At 44.4% G+C, this 22,245-nt stretch overlaps 1 protein-coding gene across 5 annotated transcripts in view; it reads right to left on the minus strand.

Moving 5' to 3' along the window:
• Positions 1–22,245, minus strand: part of dync1i1a (dynein cytoplasmic 1 intermediate chain 1a) — a 326,943-nt gene that overhangs the window by 49,842 nt on the left and 254,856 nt on the right. For all 5 annotated transcript variants that reach the window (XM_078538780.1, XM_078538775.1, XM_078538777.1 and 2 more), the window contains one exon: positions 18,710–18,843. In XM_078538780.1, the coding sequence (XP_078394906.1) occupies positions 18,710–18,843 (134 nt within the window). The remainder of the gene's footprint in view (positions 1–18,709; positions 18,844–22,245) is intronic.

The raw sequence follows: 22,245 nt of genomic DNA on the forward strand, positions 1-22,245 counted from the left end.
GATATGTTGAAGGAGACACTCTGGAATATGTTGAGCACTTCCCATACCTTGGCAGCTACCTCTCTCAAAAGGCTACCATTGACGAGGAGATCCAACACCAGATCAGATGCACCAGCGAAGCCTTCTACAATATGGCAATGAAAGTTTAACAACAAAGACCTCTGCAAGTCAACTAAAGTTCTAGTGTAAAGAGCAGTTGTTGTCACTAAACTCCTGCACTGCAGTGAGACCTGGACTGTGCATCAGCGACACATAAGAGTGCTAGAGAAATTCCATCAACAATGCCTCCACCACATCCTCTAGATTCAATGGGAGGACCGTTGAATACGAACATGGAACAGGGTAGGCCATTTGGCCCCACGAGCCTGCTCCGCCATTTAATAAGATCATGGCTGATCTGATAGTAACCTGAAATCTGCATCCTCCGTCTATCACCCACTTGCTTACCAAAAATCTATCCACCTCTGCCTTAAAAATATTCAAAGTCTCTCCGCAAATATTCAGGCAAAATTCCTGCAAAAACAATTACGACGGACTGGACACTATGCCTGTATGGCCAAAAAGGTATCCCCCACTAGGTCCTGTTTTCTCAACTTTCAAATGGCCAACGTTCCATGGGAGGCCAAAGAAAACATTTCAAAGATACCCTGAAGCTCTCCTTGAAGCATGGCAGCATTGACATTAGTGACCAGGAGGAGCTTACTGCCAACCATTCAAAATGGCGACAACTTGTCCATCTAGCTACTTCACACTTTGAATCCAAACACCTTAATGATGAGGCAGAGCAGCGACAGAGAAAGAAAGAAGAGGAAGCAAATGCTGCACTCCAGATCCCACTAATTTGTGGCCCATGTGCCAAAGATCTGCAGAGCAAGAATCCACCTGTTTAGTCACATGAAGACTCATGACAGAAACTCGCAACCCTGAGAAGACATCATCCTTGAATCGGGGAATAGCAGGTGATGACAATTCCCAAGAAGGCAAAAGGTAAGGCAGACAAATCCAGAGCTCCCTGGATGGCGAAAGACTTAGAGATTAAGATGGAAGAAGAAAATGTGCATGGGTGACAGATGACAGGTGAACAATACAACTGAGAAAGTCATGTTTAACCAATTTATTGGAGTTTTTTGAAGGAATAACATGCCCATGGATAAAGGGGAGCCTTTGACGTACTGTACTTGGATTTCCAGAAGGCATTTGATAGGGTGCCACGTCAATGATTATTACAGAAAATAAAAGCGCATGGTGTAGGGGTTAACATGTTAGCATGGATAGAGGATTGGCTGGCTGACAGAAAGCAGAGAGTATGCATAAATGGGTCTTTTTCTGATTGGCAGATGTGACGAGTGGAGTCCTGCTGGCGTCTGTGCTGGGACCTCAACTTTTTACGATTTACATCAATGACTTAAATGAGGGGAGCGAAGTCATGGTAACTAAATTTGCAGATGACACAAAGATAGGTGGAAAAGTATGTTGTAAAGAGGGCTTGAGGGGGTTGCAGATGGATATAGGTAGGTTGAGTGAGTGGGCAAAGGTCTGGCAAGTGGAGTTTAATGTGGGAAAATGTGAAGTTGTTCACTTTGGCAGGAAGAGCAAAAAAAGCAGAGTTTTGCTTAAATGGAGAATGGCTGCATAATTCTGAGGTGCAGAGGGATCTAGGTGTTCTAGTACATGAGTCACAAAAAGTTAGTATGCAGGTACAGCAAGTAATTAAGGCGGCTAATGAAATGCTATTCTTCATCACAAGAGTGATTGAACATAAAAGTAAGGATGTTATGCTTCAGTTATACAGGGCATTGGTAAGACCGCACCTCAAATACTGTGTGCAGTTTTAGTCTCCTTATTTAAGGAAGGATGTAAATGTGTTGGAGACAGTTCAAAGGAGGTTTAGTAGATTGATACCAGGAATGAGTGGGTTGTCATATGTGGGAAGGTTGGACAGACTGGGCTTGTTTCCACTGGAGTTTAGAAGAGTGAGGGGTGATTTGATTGAAGTATACAAGATCCTGAATGGCCTTGACAAGGTGGACATCAAAAGGATGTTTCCTCTTGTGGGTGGGTTCAGAACTAGGGGGCATTGTCTTAAAATTAGGGGTCACCCTTTTAAGACAGAAATGAGGAGAAACTTTTTCTCAGAGGGTTGTGCGACTTTGGAACTCTGCCTCAGAAAGTGGAAGTGGGGTCATTGAATAGTTTTAAGGCAGAGGTAGATAGATTCTTGTTAGTCAAGGGAATCAAAGGTTATCAGTGTTAGATGGCAATGTGGAAATCGAAACACAAGATGATCAGCCATGATATTGAATGGCGGAGCAGGCTCGAGGGGCTGAATGGTCTACTCCTGTTCCTATTTCTTATGATATTATGAGAACCAGGCTGGATATAAAAGGCTCAGAGGGGAATCAGTATTGTAGGTGTTGGATTGATGTGAAAGAAAATTACGGAACATATCTGTACCAATCATGATTTAAAATTCATACTGATTCTTTTCATATTGCATAAGTTTCTTTCTGAGATGACAAACAGAAAAATTACTTCCAAACTTCTGTCAAAATCATTCTGCAACCTGTTGTTTGGAAATACAGCACAGCAGTCTGCCTGACTGTTTCTCTGTAAAGAAGCACTTGTGACTATATATTTTTTGAAATAAACAGACAGCTCCTGTGAAGCGATGCATTAAAACTGGGGAGGATACTATCCGAGGCCATATCGTGCTCTGCAACAGACCAGGGGCAGAATCTTCAGCTCAGCGAGCGGGGGTGGGGTCCGCTCGCCAAGGCATAAAATGACGCACGGTGACGTCGGGCGTGCGTCCAGACATCACCTCGCCATATTCAGATTTTCAGTTTGGTGGGTGCACAACCGAGTCGGCTGCGTGCCTGCCGAACTGTCAAAGGTCTATTAAGGCCTGTTAACTATCAATTAAATCAATAAACTGAGCTGCCCGCCCAACCTTAAGGTTGGTGGGCAGGTGAAGAGCCCAGGTGGCCTTTGCATTTTTCATGGAATCTCAGCCACAGGCAGGGTGAGGTTTCATAAAGGTTTTTAAAGTCTTGCAAAAGTTTTTAATAAAATTAATAGACATGTCCCAATTCTTGTGACAGTTTCACATGAGGGGACGTGTTAAAATTTTATTTTCCTTTATTAAATTTTTTTGCACTTTAACTCATCTCCCTGGGGCAGCTCTGTGACTCGGAGATTTCTGTGCTCCTTCACGCAACCGCCCCCCTCCCCGCCTGCACAGGGAGTGCTCAGCGCTTCCGGGTGCACGTCACACTGGGCGGGCCTTAATTGGCCCGCCCATGTAAAATGGCGGTGCGCAGCCAATCACCACCCGCGATCGACTGCGCGCACGCCCGCACCCACCCAACCCTCCCCCACCCCCCACCACCCCCGACGGGGAGAAAATTCTGCCCCAGCAGTTATACTTTCACCAGGACAGCCTGCAGCAGAGAACTGACTGAAACAGTGAGTGGTGAATTCAGGGAACATGTCATCACTCACGTGGCCCAATTGCCATGGAACCTGAACAGCACCACGTAATATAAGCAATTATTATTGAAGTACTTAAGTACGCAAGGTTTGACCCTTAGCTTTCAAAATCTGCCTTTACAAAGTCAATTTTTTTTTTTTAAAAACTCGAGTTAGACAATACAATAATTAATCTCATAATAAATCAGCAGTTCATTGTTAAGTTGTGGCCTTTCTGTTCAGTTTGTAGAAATCTCTATTTATAACTATTAGGTAGATGTTGAACCTTTGTAACTTAATTTATGAAATATACTGATAAGCTTCATATTATAATTTTACTAAACATGCAACAGATTCCATTTTAGATGTCAAATTATTAAGGTAATGAATGCAATTACTATTATTGTTACATATGTTATTCTTGGGAACATTGTGAGACAGCTTGCTAGCACAAGAAAGCTAGCTCATCCATCTTCATGTCATATCACTAGCCAAAGGTTCAACTTTCTCCCTCACCCCCACTAATTTGCCTGGGTTTTTAATCTGGTTTGTCACGTCTTCCATGCACTTACATGGCTTTCAGGTGGGGTAGGGAGTGCACATACTGTGTTGCACAGGGCATCTCTGTTGTGTAGGGTGAGCTGGATGGACCAATGGGACATTTCCTGTCTGCCATTGTTCATAATAGCTTTCTTTACAGCCTTGCTAATCGTTACCGTCCAAGGGCCCAAACACTCCTTTCAAGTGAAGCAGCATTTCACTTGCATCCCCCCTAACTTAGTCTACTGCATTCGTTGCTCCCAATGCGGTCTCCTCTACATTGGAGAGACCAAACGCAAACTGGGCGACCGCTTTGCAGAACACCTGCGGTCTGTCCGCAAAAAAGACCCAAACCCCCCTGTCGCTTGCCATTTTAACACTCCACCCTGTTCTCTTGCCCACATGTCTGTCCTTGGCTTGCTGCATTGTTCCAGTGAGGCCCAACGCAAACTGGAGGAACAGCACCTCATCTTCCGACTAGGCACTTTACAGCCTTCCGGGCTGAATATTGAATTCAACAACTTTAGATCTTAAACTCCCCCTCCCCCCATCCCCACCCCGTTTCTTCCCCCTCCCTTTTGTTTTTTTTCAATAATTTATATAGATTTTTCTTTTCCCACCTATTTCCATTATTTTTAAATCTACAACTAATACCTCATCAGTCTTTCCACCCCACCCCACTAGAGCTGTACCTTGAGTGTCCTGCCATCCATTCTTAATTAGCACTTTTCTTAGATAATATAACCACCTTCAACACCTCTTTGATCCTTCTGTCTGTGACATCTTTTGATTATCTGCTCCTATCACTGCTTGCTTGTCCCTACAACCACCACACTCTCAACTTCTCTCCCCCCGCCCCCCACCTTAAACCAGCTTATATTTCACCCAGCTTATATTTCACCCCTCTCCTAACTATACTTCAGTTCTGTTGAAGGGTCATGTGGACTCGAAATGTCGACTCTTTTCTTCTCCACCGATGCTGCCAGACCTGCTGAGTTTTTCCAGGTAATTCTGTTTTTGTTTTCCTCGTTGAGTTAGGGTGCAGAGTTGTTTTGGGGAGGTTGAACAAGATGGCTTTATTATTGAACTGCAGAAAGTTCTGGTTTATCCCTGATCACTGATAGAGTGTCAGCAGGTACATAGTGTGTGCTTGTTGAGGCACTTGAGAAGATTGGCCAGATTGCCACTGTAAGCAGCAACGGAAAATTAAGCATTTTTTCCAGCAGAATAAGGGGGGATATCCATGGATCAACAATAACATTAAATACCCATAAGGTAACTAACAGCCCATTCCCAAAAATCAGAGAATATGGCTCGAGTAAGTCTTAATTTGATTCTTCCCTGAACAGCTTTTTCAAGATAGTTAACCTAAATCATACTATTCCATACGTAGACCTTGGCACAACAATGACTGCCAGCAAGTTACCCTCTCCAATTTTGTTTCAAAATAAAACATGTGACTCCTACATTCTGCCCTCAAGCACCGCAGGTAAATTAAGATATTGAATAATTTTTCAAATAATGTACTATTAATTTACTACCAGTAGCGATTAATCAAACTGGTATAATTTAGTAAATGCTATACAAGAAATAGTGACATACCATTATTTTTCTGTGAAAAGCAGAATAATATTGCATTTCCCTCCAATGTGGAAAGCATTTTGAATGTATTGTACTTTTCCAATGACAATGTTATTACCCTGATTGCTTTAATATATCTTCTGGAGATGTTCCTTACTGGAATTTATTTCCTATTTAAAATGGACAAATTGAATCATTTACACAAAAGGGCAGAATTTTATGTCTTGCGGGTGGGTGCACGTCCAACCCGAACGGATGTGAAATAGCATGAGACAGGTGTCCTGATATCATCCCGCATGTGAGCGATCTTCAGGGTGGCTGGTGCGCACGTCAGTCGGAAGTGCGCCCGCTGACAATTAAGCGGACAATTAAGCCCATTAAGGAGGCAATTGAAAGTGATTTTTCCTGGCCCGTCCACCTTTACGGTTGGCGGATGGGCTAATCGGTCAGGTGGCCTTTACATTTTTGCTTAAACCTCAATCCAGGGCAGGATGAAATCTCCGTGGGGAAATAAAATAAAGAGAGATATCTGGGGACTGTTTTTTTATGAGATATACTTTCAGCTGCTTGATTGTGCTGCATGGACATATTTTGCAGCATTTTTGTTGTTTTATTTATTCTGTGGAGGTCTGCAGCTCCCTGAGGTAGCTGTCTCCCTTCAGTGAGCTCAGTGGAAGGGCTCACCAGCACCCGCGGTGACATCTGCGCCCAACCTCTTCCCACCCCCACTGTGCTGGGTCTTTCTCAGTGCGCGTTTCACACTGACTGGCTGTTAAATGTCCAGCCCAGCATAAAATCATGGTCGGGGGCCCGTTTCCCGTCCGCTCCCGAGCCCGCCGATCGCACGCGCCTGACGAGCGAAAAATTCAGGCCGATATGTGTTACAAACAAAAGCGTAAAGAAGGGTTATGATCTTTATTCCATTGGTGCTGACAACTCACTTGTACTTACTCACCTCAAGTTATAAGATGAGCATACTCACGAAAGAGAAATTGTATGCAGCATCTCATCGTGTACCTGCATACACTCTATCATGAGTATGGATGAACCAGAAAATCCTGAAGCTCAACAATGGAGCCATGCTCTTTAGCCCCCACATCTCAGCTTTGATCCTGTTCCCTTCCTGGAGAATTCCTGCTAAATGTCATCACTTTGATGACCTTTTGAACCCCCTAACTAAACCATCACCAAGACTGCCCACTTGTACCTTCAAAATGTCACCATCTCTATCCATGACTCACCCCATTATAATAAACTCCCCAGTTGTTCCCTTAACAGCTCCAGACTCAGTTGATTCAAAGCCTCCTCCAGACTCCAACCTACAAAAACTCCAATGTAACCACCCACATCTTAATCAATTTGAGGTCATACTAAGCTCAAACGTCAGCAGCTCACTGCATCAAATTTAAAATCCTTGCTCTCATCAATAAATAGCTTAATGGCATTTATCCCTCCCTCACTCATCTTCAACTACTTCCTCCAGCCATACAACTTTGCTCACATGCTTGATTTTTCCAACTCTGGTTTGCTCCACTATTGTTGGTTAAACCTTCAATCACTATATTTCCAATCTCAAAGTCTCCCCAGTTGAAGCCTTGCTTCATGGTTCTTTTAAAAACATTTCTCTTCGACTGAATTTTTGGTTAACTCTTTCAATTTAAACTCCAATTCCTTGGTTCCTAACTATAAAGTGTGCCGGGATATATCAATATAAAGCCATTGGCCTGGATTTTGCTGTAGAAGTGGTGGCAAAACAGTCAGCATTTGCTGTCATTGTTTCACTGAAATTGACATCGGGAGTCTGCACATGCGCAACAGAACATGTAAATCCAGAAACTGCCATCAGTCGTTCTATTGTGAGTATGGATGAACCCGAAATTTCTGCAACTCAACAATGAAGCCATCCTCTTTAGCCCAACATTCTAGCTTTGATCCCATTCCCTTCCTGCTCCTCCAGTGGGTGTATTGTTGAGGTCTCCTGGAGCGCAATAACTAAGCAATCAGTGAACTGACAGAAACTTCCACTTCTGCAATGTTAGTCTCATTATAAAAACCCTCGAATGAACTTTACCTTCTGAATGAGGTGCAACTTTGTTTTGAACATGTATTGACTTCATGGGCAAAATTTTTGCACTTGTCGGGTGGGCACGGAAGGGGCGAGCGGGAGCAGCTGCGAAACAGGCTGCCACCCATGATCGGGCTGCAACCACAATTTCGCGCTAGCTGGCCAATTAAGGCTCGCTGAGCGTGAACACCGGCTGCAGAAGGTTTGAGGAGGGGTGGGCGGGGGCCTGTCGGCCACCGGGTCCAATGGCAAAAGGTTCAAAATCGGCGCAGGCAGCCCCAGGGAGGCCGCCCATGTCAGAGTTGCTGCAGCGACATGGCTGCAAATGCAGATGTAGATGCCAGGCAGGGGTGAGGTCAGCTGGGCACTCGGCCCCCTGTTTCTTGGATGAGTGCCTCGCTGTCCACCTGGAGGAGGTGATTGCCAGGAGGGATGCCTTTGTCCCCAGAGGTGGGAGGAGGAGGCCACACACCTCACTAAAAGGGTATGGGAGGTGGCGGCAACCTGGGTGAATAGTCACAACATGGTGCGGGCACACCTGGGTCCAGTGCAGCAAGAGGTTTAGTGACCTGCTGCGCTCAGGAAGGGTGAGTACCATGTTGGCATGGGTCAGTGTGTTGAAGCATTAAGGGCTGGCCATCCCTCCGTGGAGCTCAGAGGCGTTAGAGTCTGAGTGCCAACTGTCAATGATGCCAGAGCTGGCCAAGGGGTTGTGCCCTGGCTGCCTGGGCTGAATGCCTTGTGGTTCGAGGGCCACGACTCGGATGTCTCTCTGCAAGGTGCTCCTCAGATGGGGTTGACCAAGCTGCAAGGGCGGTGCAGGTAGAGGGTGGGCTAATCAGTGCTCCTCTGCCCTTTCAGGAGAAGACATCCCATAACAAGATTGCGAGGTCATGGACTGGCAGAGGACCCCCCGACACCTCCTTATCCTCTCCAGATATGAACAGGATGCCTTGGAGCTCAAGAGGCACATGCACCTCAGTCAGCCAGCCGCGGAGAGGCTGGGGTATCAGAAGGAGGTAAGGGTGCAGGACCCTGAGTTGAGAGTTTCGGATGGTGCAAACATTCTTGTGTAGTCTCATCATTGATGGGAGTCTCCAGACTGGATTTCCCATTGATCATTGAAAGATGATGGCACCATGCTGCAGATCTCCATTGTCTCGCCAGGGTGCCTGGCATGACAATGTGATGATTTTAACTAATGACATGTCCTTGTTCTCCCTTAGATCTGCCACCAAGCAGCTAATCTCAGGACCTCCAGGACCTCCAGATCCCTGACACTGGAGGACCACAAGGCTCCAGAAGCACCTGCGTCACACCCACTCTCTGAAACAGGCACCAGCGCAGATACCAGCACCTCGGTGGGCATTAGATTGGCAGCTAGTATTTCGGTACACATTGGTGAGAGCACTTCACACTCGCTTAAGGTGGAGGCAGAGGCAGAGTGTGCCCAGGGCGCCAGCAGTCAGGGGATTGCTGGAAGCCAGGACGATGCTCAGTCCAAGGCTAATGATGAGTAAACGGCAGATGCTGGATGTCCAGAGGGGTGTGTGGGAGGATCTAGCGGAGATCCAAGAGGGTATGCGTGTCATGATCTCTGTTGTGAAGGAGTCCATGCGGAGCATGAGCACTGCGTTGACCCTTATGGCCGAGCGCACTGCCTCCTCCATTGAGAGAGTGGCGACTCTAATGGAGAGGCTGCTCCAGGAACAGAATCAGGGATTCCTGGGGTTGCGCTCGGACCTGCGAGCCCTCACACAGACATTGACCTCAGGTGGTCAGTGCCAGTTAGGGAGATGGATGAGGCACCCAGTATCCCATCTAGCTGCCCATCCATCAATAACGAGCAGGGAGGTCAACAGCGACCTCACGTTGGCGCACGAGCTGCTTGCCGTCTCCGGGGACTCCTCTGAGGGCACTCTGGATGACGACAGCAGCTCCTCCAACCCTCTGCCAGTGACCATGGCATCTGATGAGGCTGCAATGACTGGGGAGATGCCAGCTGTGGCACTGACCACTCCCTTCCAGGCAGGGCCAGCACAGGCTCCATTGGCCAGAGGACGACCACTAAGGTTATCAAGGCCAACAGGACATCAGAGTCAGCAGGCTGTCTCCAATCCCGGTGCCAGCTAGGGGGAGGGAGTGTGGGGGGGAACCTAGCCGTAGCACTCGTAAACATAAGTTTAAAGCACCATAAGCACAAGAGGGACTGGTCACGGGTGATCTTTTGTTCTCCCATTTATTTTCCTTTTTATAATCATGTGACCATCAACACCTGATATTGTTCTGTTCATAATCTGAGTGTGCCAATATTATATTACATTTGCTTGTGTGTTAATAGCCTGAGAATGCTTCATTTGTTTTGTAGGTGCAAGGTAGGCCAGTATGTAATGCTGGACGTGGGTGGTTCGAAACTTTATTGCACAGGCACTGAGTGTATCTTGGGGGCAAATGAAAGGGTCATTTCTGTCATCCAGAATGGTGGAGGCAGCCCTGGTATGAGGTGGTAGTTCTTATTTGGCAGCCTAGCTGAAGAAGCGTTGGATCAAGGCATCCCTGGTGTCCCTGCCTCCCTGAAGGTTACCGATGTCTGGCTCCACACCCTCAGTGTTCTCCTCACTGTGCTCCTCTTCTGACTCACTACTGGATTCATCATCTGTGGCCTGTGCAGCTGTGTCAAGATCATCTTCCTCCAGTGGGTCCCCCCTTGCCAGTGTCAGATTGTGGACAGCGCAACATGCAGCCACTGTCAGTGACACCTGCTCCAGGGGTGGGGGGGGGGGGGGTGGCGGTATTGCAGTGCACCCCCTGAACGGTCCAGGCATTGGAAGCGCATCTTGAGAAGACCTATGGTTCTCTCTATCACCTCCCTTGTGGAGGCATGGCTCCTGTTGCACCGCTGTTTGCCTCTGTTCTTGGGTGGGGGAGAGGCATCATGAGCCACCTTTTCAAGGGATAGCCCTTGTCACCCAGCAGCCATCCATCCTATTGGGCTGGAGCATTGAATAGTCTTGGCACTGGGGAGTGTCTGAGGATGTGAGAATCATGGGAGCTGCACAGATTTGCAGAATCTGCATCTTCTGCTCACACACTATCCGCACGTTCATGGAGTGGAATCCCTTCCTGCTGGAGAAGGCATCCGGCTGACCCGTGGGCGCTTTCATGGCCACATGTGTGCAGTGAATGGCACCCTGGATGCGGGGGAGCCCAGCAATTGCTTCAAAGCCTCTGGCTCGCTCAGTTTGGCTGGCCTCGCCTGTGCGGTAATGAATGAAAGTCAATACACGCCTGAACAGAGCTTCTGTCACCAGCTTGACGCAACCGTGGACGGCTGATTGGGATACTCCACACAAATCTCCCACTGAGCTCTGGAAAGAGCCACTGGCACAGAAGTTGAGGGCCACTGTGACCTTCAGTGCCACTGACATGGAATGCCCACCCACACAGTCAGAGCTGATGTCAGGCCCAATCATCTGATAAATGGCAGTCACTGTCTCCCTTGAGAGGCGAAGCCTCCTTCGGCATTGCACCTCGGGCATATTCAGGTAGCTGCATCGCTGCCTACAAACCCTGGCAGCAGTTTAGTGGCATCTTCTGCGGCCCCTTACGCCTTGGACTATCCACTGGCCCTGCGCCCCTTGTACCTGCACCTCTCCTTCCACAGGTTCATCCCATGGAAGCTGCATTGGGACAGCTGACCTCCTCTCCCTTCTGCCCCTCTGTTTCTCCTCAGAGGATGTGCCACCAGCAGAGACCACAATCCCCATTACCAGGGTAAGGGAAGGCTGTCTGATATCTGGAAGGGTCCACAAGGTCCGAATCCTCAGGGGGTCTGGCAGACACCAATGAGTCCTGAAATGAAGCCTAGAAATACTAACAAAAAAGCCCTGATCAGAGATTAAGCTGCCAAGTACCCATAAGCAACCAGCTGCAAACTATCTTCAAAACTCCTCACTACTCACATTGGCAATGCTGCTGACCCTTTTTATCCCGCCCACGGATGAGGTTTTGTAAATTGTGGGCTGCTTGCCTGCCCGTTTCACTCATGCGACGAGTGCAAAATCGGACAGGCAATGTTAAATCTGGATCAATTGGGTTCTTCAGGGCCTTAACTGGCCTCTTAATTAATGGTGGGTGCGGCTCCGACTCCCGCGTGTGCCAGCCGACCGAAATATCGTGCGAGTTTGGTTTGCCTTGTGAGAATATGCTTATCCTGCTCGTTGACATCCATGCTGTTGGATGCTTGGTTGAGCTCCAGATTAGAACTACCGTTAGGAAAAAGGACACCTGTGTCACAGGAGATCACTAGATCTTTGTGGGCAGCTTCCTTCAACATCAAATCGCGGAAAGCCATCTTCTTAAATGACTCTCCCCTGGCACAGCCACAATTTCCAACAATAAGCATTCCATATCCAAATGCAGCAAAACCTGGAAATATCCAGACTTGGGCTGATAAGCAGCAAGTAACATTCGTGCCACACAAGTGTCAGGCAATGACCATCTCCAACAAGAGAGAATCCAACCATCGCCCCTTGACATTCAATGGCATTACCATCCCCAAATCCCCCACAATCAACATCCTGGGGGGGGTTACCATTGACCAGAAATTGAACTGGGCCAGCAATATAAATACTGCAGCTACAAGAGCAGGTCAGAGACTAGGAATCCTACGGCGAGTAACTCACCTCCTGACTCCCCAAAACCTGTCCACCATCTACACGGCACAAGTCAGGAGTGAGATGGAATACTCCCCACTTGCCTGGATGAACTGAAGAAGCTGGACACTGTCCAGGACAAAGCAGCCCACTTGATTGGCGCCACATCCACAAATATTCACTCCCTTCACCATCAACGCACAGTAACAGCAGTGTGTACCATCTACAAAGTGCGTTATAGGAACTCACCAAGCCTCCTTAGGCAGCACCTTCCAAAACCATGACCACTACCAACTAGAAGGACAAGGGCAGCAGATAGATGGGAACATCACCACCTACAAGTTCCCCTCCAAGCTACTCACCATCCTGACTTGGAAATATATCACTATTCCTTCACTGTCGCTGGGTCAAAATCCTGGAACTCCCTTCCAAACAGCGCTGTGGGTCTATCTACACCACATTGACTGCAGTGGTTCAAGGCAGCAGCTCACCATCACCTTCTCAAGGGCAATTAGGGATGGGCAATAAATGCTGGCCTAGCCAGTGACGGCCACATCCCATGAAAGAATAAAGAAAAGTTGGTCATCTTTCACTAGCATTGCAAAGAGCTTATGGGACTCTGTCACCAAGATTGAGATCATCCAATCAGCTGCCTCTGTTTCTACCATCCCATGGGACTAAACCTCCTCTGAAGTTCCCCCCTACCTACCCCTGAACTCTTATCTTCCTCTAGTTTATCTCCCATGTCCCCTCATGCTGACTCCAAACTCATCATGTCCATTAGACCCACATCTTGCTCCCTTGACACGATTGCCACTAAACCTCTGACTTGCTAACTCCCTTCCTGCTCTCCATGTTAGCCGATGTTGTTAGTCACTCTCTCTCTTCAGGTGCTGCCCCTCTGTCCCTTAAATCTGCCATCATCACCCCTCGCTTAAAAAAAACAACTCTTAACCCTATTGTCCTTGAAAACCACTGCCCCATCTCCAACTACATATTCCTCTCTGAAGTCCTTGAAGGTGTTGTCACCTCCCAAATCCATTTCCATCTTTCCTAAAACTCCATGCTCGAATCTGTCTAATCAGGTGTCTGCCCCAGCCAAAATATCAATGTGGCTCTAATCAAAGTCACAAATGGTGTCCTATGTGATTGTGACAAAGGTAAACTATCCCTCCTTATCCTTCTCGACTAGTCTGCAGCCTTTGATACAATTTACCAAACTGTCCACTTCCAACATTTGCAATAAATGGCTCCTCTTGCTGCTGCCTCACCATTATTCTGGTGTCTGCCAAGTATCAACCTTTAACCTCCTTCTAATTCACATTTAGATGCTGTCTGTTGGTGACATCATCACAGCGTTAGTTTTCACATGTAAGCTGATGACAGCCAGCTCTACCTCACCAGCACCTCTCTTGACTCTCCTGCACTGTTGCTACAGTATTAGACTGCTTATCCGACATTCAGAACTGGATGAGCATAAGAGCATAAGAAATAGGTGCAGGAATAGACTATACCGTCCCTCGAGCCTACCACACCATTCAATATGAGCCTGCTGATCTGTGGCCTGAATACTACTCTCCTGCCTGCTCCCCATGTCCCTAGATTCCCTGAGGCACTAAAAATGTTTCTATATCAGCCTTAAACATACTCAACGATGGAGCATCCACAATACTCTGGGGTAAGAAATTCTAAAGATTAACAACCCGTTGACTGAAGTGTTACAATCCCAGCTGAGGTTACCCCTGGACAAGCCTCAACCCAGGGTGGAACCCAGTTTGATAGATCCTAACTTTTATTTGTTTGTTTAGATACATGGAGAGTAGCTACTGAACAGAGGCACAGGGGTCAGCTGATGAACTTTTAACAAAAGAATAAAACATTTATTCAACAAGAAAAGATGAACTATATTACAATACTCCTTCATCCACAACTATAGCTTTATAGATGTATACAGGTTTGTAAGGATAACACAAGTTGCAAAAGCTATCTTATACTTTAATCTACACAATAAGTACACAGTCCATGTAAATCTATGGCACCCTGTGATCTAAAATCAAACACCACTCTAAAATCAAGTGACATATGAAACCTCAACTGGATGCTATGGATCTCTCAACTCACCGCCTATGCGTCACACTGTGAACCAACCAGTCTCACTAAATTCCATCCTTCACATGAGGGTTTCCACTCTCGACTCTCCAAGACCTCACCTTGGAATCTTCTCCCAAACTGATACTCTCTCTCAGACGCCTTCTGCAAGGGTTCACCTCCAGGGTTTTGAACTCTCCTTTTGATGTTCTTCTTCCCTGGGTCACCACATGCATTCAAGCGGTCTTCTGCACACTCTGTCTCTCTGACTCAGCCATCAACAGTACACCACTGCTAACTGATGTTACGGACCTTCAGTTGTCTCTTTGGGCCTCCTTGCCTCTTGCAAGCTGTTCTCGCTTTAAATCTGCTTTCTGCAGCTTTTGTCTCTTTAAATCTGAAGCATGGAGCCTCTCTCTCTGCCCCTCACTTTTAACATCACTTAACAGGACTTTTCCAGATTCCTGTCCTTCCTTTGGCTAGAAGGTCCTATTTGGACTGTCCCTCTTCCACTCCCTTAGATTTTTGGGGTTTTTCTTTAGCTTGGGATTGGCTATCTGTAACCTTTGCTCCAGTCTCTCCTGGCAGCAACTTATAGAACCAACTGCACTCAAACAGCTTCCAAAACAACCGCTGTTTCTCTTCTTCTGTGCGTGTGTCTGTCGGAGGGACCTGCCTCTCTGGCTCCCTTTGCTAGGCAACATTCCAATACTTCTACCCTTGTATATTTACCTTCACTTTATAGGAGTCATAAAACTCATCATTAGAAATGCAAGCACCTTTTTAAAGTGAAACTAAAACTCCATTTGGCCTTTCTTAACACAGATTCAGAAATACAAATCATTCCTAGCACCCACAAATACCATAACTTACTTAAACTCTCTCTATTTCCTAACAGGAGAAATTTGATTTATATGTAATTTGAGTCTTCTACTGTGAAGACAGACAAAATATTTGTTCAATGTCTCTGCCATTTCCTCATTCCCCATGATAATTTTTCTTGTCTCAGCCTCTAAAGGGCCAATGTTTGCTTTAGCTACTCTTTTCCTCTTTATATAATTTTAAAGCTCACACAAACCTTTTTCAACAGCTTTTTGGTGGTCCTTTGTTGGCTTTTAAAATCCTCACTCTTTGCAAAATTATACGCCTCTTCTTTTAATCTAATTCTATCTTTAACTTTCTTAGCAAGCCACGGATGGATCTTTGTCTTCTTTTTGTTCTTTCACTGGATGTGGGTGTCGCATTTATTGCCCATCCCTAATTGCCCCCAAGAAGGTGGTGATGTGACCCCTTCTTGAACCACTGCAGTCCATGTGGTGTAGGCACTGCTGTTAGGAAGACAGTTCCAGGATTTTGACCCAGTGACAGTAAAAGTACAGTGATATAGTACCAAGTCTGGATAGTGTGCAGTTGGAGCGGAACTTGCAGGTAGTGTTGTTGCCATGTATCTGCTGCCCATGTCCTTCTAGGTAGTAGAGGTTATGGGTTCGAAAGGCACTATTAAAGAAGGCTTGGTGAGCTGTTGCAGTGCATCTTGTACATGGTACATACTGTTGCCACTGTGCATCAGTGATGGAGGGACTGAATGTTGAAAGTGGTGGGACAGGTGCCAATCAAGTGGGCTGCTGTCCTGGATGGTGTCAAGCTTTGAGTGTTATTGGAGCTGCATTTATCTAGCCAAGTGGAGGATATTCCATCACACTCCTGACCTGTGCCTTATGGATGGTGGGCAGACTTTGTGGAGTCAGGAGGCGAGTTGTCACAGAATGCCCTGCCTCTGACCTGCTCTTTTATTTATATGGCTGGTCCAGTTCAGTTTCTGGTCAATGGTAATCCTCCAGGATGTTGTTAGTGAGAGGGTCAGCGATGATGGTGCCATCGAATGTCAAGAGGAGATGGTTAGATTTTCTCTTGCTGCAGATGGTCATTGCCTGGCACTTGTGAGACGCAAATGTTACTTGCCACTTGTCAGCCCAAGTCTAAATGTTGTCCAGGTCTTGCTGCATAAAAAACACCGGCTGCTTCAGTATGAGCAGTTAAGAATGGCGTTGAACATTGTTTAACCATTAGCGAATATCCCCACTTCTGACCATATGATGGAGGGAAGGTCATTGATGAAGCAGCAGAAGACAGTTGAGCCTAGGACACTGCCCTAAGAAACTCCTGCAGTGACGTGCCTGGACTGTCCCTTCGTTTGTGCTGGGTATGACTTCAACCAGTGGAGAGTTCGCCCCCTGATTCCCATTAACTTCAGTTTTGCTGGGGCTCCTTGATGCCACATTCAGTCAATGCTGCCTTGGTGTCAAGGGTAGTCACTCTCACTCACTTGTTGAGTTCAGATTTTTTGTCTGGTTCTAACCCAACTGTTCACAACCTTGGTGTCATATTTGACCCTGAGATGAACTTCCGACTACATATCCACACCATGCTTAAAATTGTCTATTTCCACCTCCAGGGATTATTCATTCCTTTGTTACTCCTTGATTAGTCCAACACACACCTAAGTAGACTCCCATATGCTCTCTCTCTTCATGTCCTAGGAGGGCACTGGCGACCATGGACCTCCATATCAACTTTGCTCTCGAGGTATGGATCATGTTCATTGGTGGTCTAATCATCTAGTTTGCAAGGCTCTTTAAAAAGATTGTTCTTTGTCTACCTCGATCTCTTTTAGAATCATTCTTTCCCATCAGATTCAGAGTTTCTAAATCATGATTTCTTATGTGCCCAAGAAATTTCAACTGTCTATTCCTGATCTTGGTCAGCAGAGTTCTTTTGGTTTCAGATTTTACTTGCGCCTCTTCATTGGTAGTGCAACTTGTCCAAGATATTTTCATTATTCACCTCAAAAACCACAGCGCTGCAGCCTCAGTTCTTCTCTGCATTGCTTCACTGATCGTCCAACTCTTGCTTTCATGAGTCAAAATTTGTGTAACGTAGCATTCCAGGATTCTCAGCTTTGTTTTCATGGCTAATTTGGAGTTGATCACAATCTTCTTCATTTTTTGAAATGCATCTTTGGCCATTCCAATTCTTTGTCTTATTTCTTAAGACACACTTTCCACCCAATGTTATCATACTTCCTAGGTAACATTATTTGTCCACCCATTTGACCTTTTATTCTTCACTATGATCTTACATTCTGGCATGACTTTCTTTTATGATGCTACTAGATATTTTATTTTCTTACAATTTATGCTCAGCCTTTTCTTCTCACTTTTACTCACGATTCTATCCAAAATCTTTTGCTGTTTCTCTTCCGAGTCGACAATAGGAGCTGTGTCATCAGCATACGTTATATTATTAAAGTTGGATCTTCCAATTAATAATCCAGGAATGTCTTCAATCTCTCCAAGAATGTTTTCCACTATACAAACTGAATAAATCTGGGGAGAAAACACACCCCTGTCTGACCCCTCTTATAACCTTCAGCAAATCACTTAGATAGTTCTCAGCTTTTATGGCCGCAGTTTCTGCATACTATCCTCTGTAAGGTTCAGATCAAAAACTTTGCTGCCCATGACCTTACTCGCACCAAGTCCCTTTCGCCTATCATCCCTGTGCTTGCTAACCTACATTGGTTCCTGGTCAAGCAATATCTCGATTTTAAAATTTTCATCTTTGCTTTCAATTCCCTCCATGTTCTTGCCCCTCCCTATCTTTGTAATCCCCTCCAGCTCCACAATCCTGACTTATCTGCACTCTTCTGATTCTGGCCTCTTGAGCATCCTCAATTTTATTCACTCCACCACTGGTGGCAGTGCCTTCAGTTGGCCAGGCCCGAAGCTCTGGGGTTCCCTCCCTAAACTTCTCTGACTCCCTTCCTTCCATCAAGAAGTCTCTTAAAACCTAACTCTTTGACGACGCTTTTGGCCATCTGCCATAATATCATTTTCTGTGGCTCAGTGTTTAATTTAGCTTTGTAACACTCCTGTAAAGTACTTTGTGAGATGTTATTATGTTAAAGGCATGGTATAAATAAAAGTTGTTGACACCAGTGAGCACCATTGCTTTGTCTGCAAAATATGACCAAGTAATAGTTCTATTTACTTTGTTAAAACTATCCATTCTGATATTCCAGCACATTGGCCTTATAGTTATTAGGTAACAAAACCCATTTACAAGTCAATTTTCTGGAAGTTAAAAGGATTTGTTGAAAAAAAAATCAGCACACTTATTGAATGATAGGTTTGTTAAAAATTGTTACACATTACAAATTCCAACCTTGTAATTAATGAATATATTAATTTTCACTAACCCCACTGTACTAAACTGTGCTGGATATAAAACACTAAATAGTTATAAACATTACCTGCCATGCCGACACGCAGTATAAATCATACCCTCCTCACTTCCTACAACAAAATTGTTGACATCTCCTGTTGGGAAAGCCATGCTAGTGACAGCTACTGGCTTTGACTTGTTGTAAACCAGCTCCATATTCTCCTAGTGAAAAAAAAAAGAAAAAAGATTAACATATAGAGTTAAGTTATTTTTCCACTCCTCAATTTTCCTCTTATAAAGACTTTATGCTTGCTGAGTTATGGGTTGTAATCATGTGTGAAACTTCACAGGAAGTGTTGGGAACCTACCATAAGATGCGGCATATAAATCGACTAGGTGTATAAGGTTACCCCATTTCTCGGTGTCAGAATGGATGTTTAGGTCTATACTTGGCATAAGTCGACCCCCACCCACATATTTTAGCTGTTAAATTCATGCTTAGGGCCATATGTGCATTAGGGGTTGGCCTCAATTTTTCAGCTCAGAGATACATGTTTAGGGCAATACTTGCTTTTTAAATCAGCAAATGGCATTAATAAATAAATACAGGCCATGCTGCCAAGAAGATGCACAGGAGTTTAAGACATGCCCACAGAGACCATGCATAGTGACCAACGAACAGAGATGTGTCCTCCTGCACCATCACCTATGGTTCACATTTTAAACTCAGTGTATAAGTTGACCCCGTTTTTGAAAGATATTTCAAAGCTTCAAAGGTCGATTTATATGTTGCGATCTACAGTATATATGGAGCATACTGCATTGCCCTCATCACATAAGTGTACTTCCCATTGGACTTCTTGAGTAGTAATCAAAGACATGAACCGTGGCTGATTTTCCATCTTTAACCTAGGGGTCCTCAGGGCAACTGTATGGCCCTGTATACTACCCCTGAATAGATCAGCTAATTTAGCACAGGTTGGGGACTGAAGCCATATCTTATGACCTACCAAGCACTAGCTGTACTGACTGAACCACAATATCTTAGCTAACCAAAAACTTAAAAACTCCATGTTTTGTAATGCATTCCAAACTATTTGGGGGGTGGGGAAATGAAAACAAAAAGTAAGATCAGCAGCTTCCAACTGGAAAATATACTTTAAAGAATATTTTGTGTTTAATCCAAATTTAAAATGTTATATTCCAAATTCTGCACTTGAATAGTAAATTACAGGACAGGAAAGGATTTTAGTGCTGTGTACACAGACTTAACTAAAACACTAGCTTAAAATAATAACATTTATACTCGAAATTACTTTTTTAATATTCAAAAAATTATGACATATTTTTGTTAAATATAATGTTGCTCATGTAAATTGAAAAATATATTTTACTAACAATAAGGACCAGAGTGTCATCTTCTGAATGGTGGTAATTTGGGAATTATGTTTTTTGTTAAATTCTAGATTCTTCTATCTACTACCTGGAGATTTTTTCTTTAAGTATTGCTATTAAATTTAGTCTCTGTTATTAGTGCTCATTCTGGCATATCCTGATGCATTATTTTGTCAAATATTTACCAGAAATCTAAATTCTGAGGAAAATCTATGTAAACTGTATTGCCTGTGACATCCTCCAAAGTCTATACTAATCGTGACCTTCCTAACATTGTTTTACAAGACTTGTTCAGTCATGTCCAGTTTTCTTGCAAAGCTTATAGGCCATTTTATGGGTAGACTTTTACTACCCTACTTAATATCATGCTATGTCAGTAACAATGATGTGATTGGAATACAGATTGGCCCGAAAGTTCCTGTAACCCGTCAATGAACAGCACCTACCATTAGTTAGACCCATGCTTGCCTGTTTCATTTCCATAATATTTTACATGACAAATCGATAGGTGTGTGAAATGGAAACTGCAGACTGCTCCACAGGGCATCTGGGATCTGAATGAACAGGGCAAGCAAATGTGCATCTCCCTAACCAATCAGGTTGAAGGATTGTGAAATGAACCATGCAAGAAAATGCAATTAGAATGGGTGAATTCAATGTCAAATCAGGCACAGAAAGGGGGAACAGAAAATTGGATTAAGCAAGAGAGGGAAAAAAGACAAGGTGAAAATAAACTCTTTTAAAATCTCCAATATAATTAAAACTTGATGGAATCAGCATCAGTAGTTAACAATAACGGTACTAAAGGCAACTTAGACCTGAAATGACATGATTTAGCTATTCATGGTGAGCTGCTTAATATCTAAGGTGCAAATACAAAACTTCCCACTGCTCAATGCATATGAATGAGAAACCAGGCAGCAAGGTGCCATGTTCGCAAAGCTCTCAGTGGAGCGACGCCTCTCAGACAGAAACTTCTCAATTTCTGCATTCAATCAAGCATCTGGCCTCGCTTGAAGCTGCTGTGGCATTTGCACTTAGAAGAACAGGGAGCGCCATGAGCCTTTAAGTTATTTATTAATTTTTGGGCCAATATGTTCAACAAATCATTTACAATTAAATGAAAGACCCATAAAATAAGCCTTTCATGGAAAACTGGAAAATAATTTAATAATAGAACTTGCTCATGAAAACACAAAAAAGTAGCATATGGCTCAAGTTGTATGTACTTCATCCAAACACAACAGACAAATTGAGATCAAGATATAGCTATGGGAGCATTTGAAAGATCAACATTTTTATCCCCTTTCTGTGGTTACCCAGTTATTAAATAAATTATAGCATTATATTCAGTACACATTTAGCGTACAACTTGCATCTAACTAGACTATTTCTATGGTTCTATGTACTAGTGAAGCATGTTTTAGTATCATTAGGAAGACTGAAAGGTTGCTTGAGGACCAACTTTAGAAAACAGATCATTAAAGCAAAATGCAAAGGGCTTCCTTGAACATACATCGTGAATATTCAACACAGACACATCATTGTTAATGATCCAGTGACATGGTCATGTTTAATTCATCAGAAATCTACTGTTAAATTACGACATTAAGGTACAATAATAGGCAATGTTCATATTTTACTTAAAAATGTAACCTCTTCATGAAAAAGCTGATCGTGTTGGAGATGGGGTGGGAAGATATGTTGGTTAGAAAAGCCATTTTCATTACTCTGAATTCACACGCAAATCATATGTTTCAACATAATTTACTTCTTTCTATTGGATGTTGTTTACAAATGAAATTTGAATAATTTTCAAACAACGTCCCTTTATGGCTTCAACATATAAAAGTATAGAGAAAGGCCTAAAATATGGAAATCTAATGTTGTAAAGATTTGAATTAAAAATATTTCATTTAAAAACTTTCCATTTACTGTGCACAATTTTAGACAACCTCACAGCACACAATTGTTTGTAAGGAATTATTAGTTGATCTCCCACAGACTTACACAGAGTGTGGTGGTGGGGAACGCTGGTGTGGGGGGGTGCGGTGGGTGGAAGGGTGGTGAAAAGGTGCAGCAAAATGAGCAGTGTGCCTGGCTGGGTGCAGCAGCAGGCAGTCTCAGGAGATTCTAAACATCCAAATCTCATTCGCACATTGTCTGAGCACTATGCCCTAGCCCTAAACTTGCACCTTTCTCTAGTCTTGCTTCCATCTCCCTCATGCA

Source organism: Cetorhinus maximus, chromosome 3, assembly GCF_964194155.1.
Source record: "Cetorhinus maximus chromosome 3, sCetMax3.hap1.1, whole genome shotgun sequence".
NCBI classification, from domain to species: domain Eukaryota; kingdom Metazoa; phylum Chordata; class Chondrichthyes; order Lamniformes; family Cetorhinidae; genus Cetorhinus; species Cetorhinus maximus.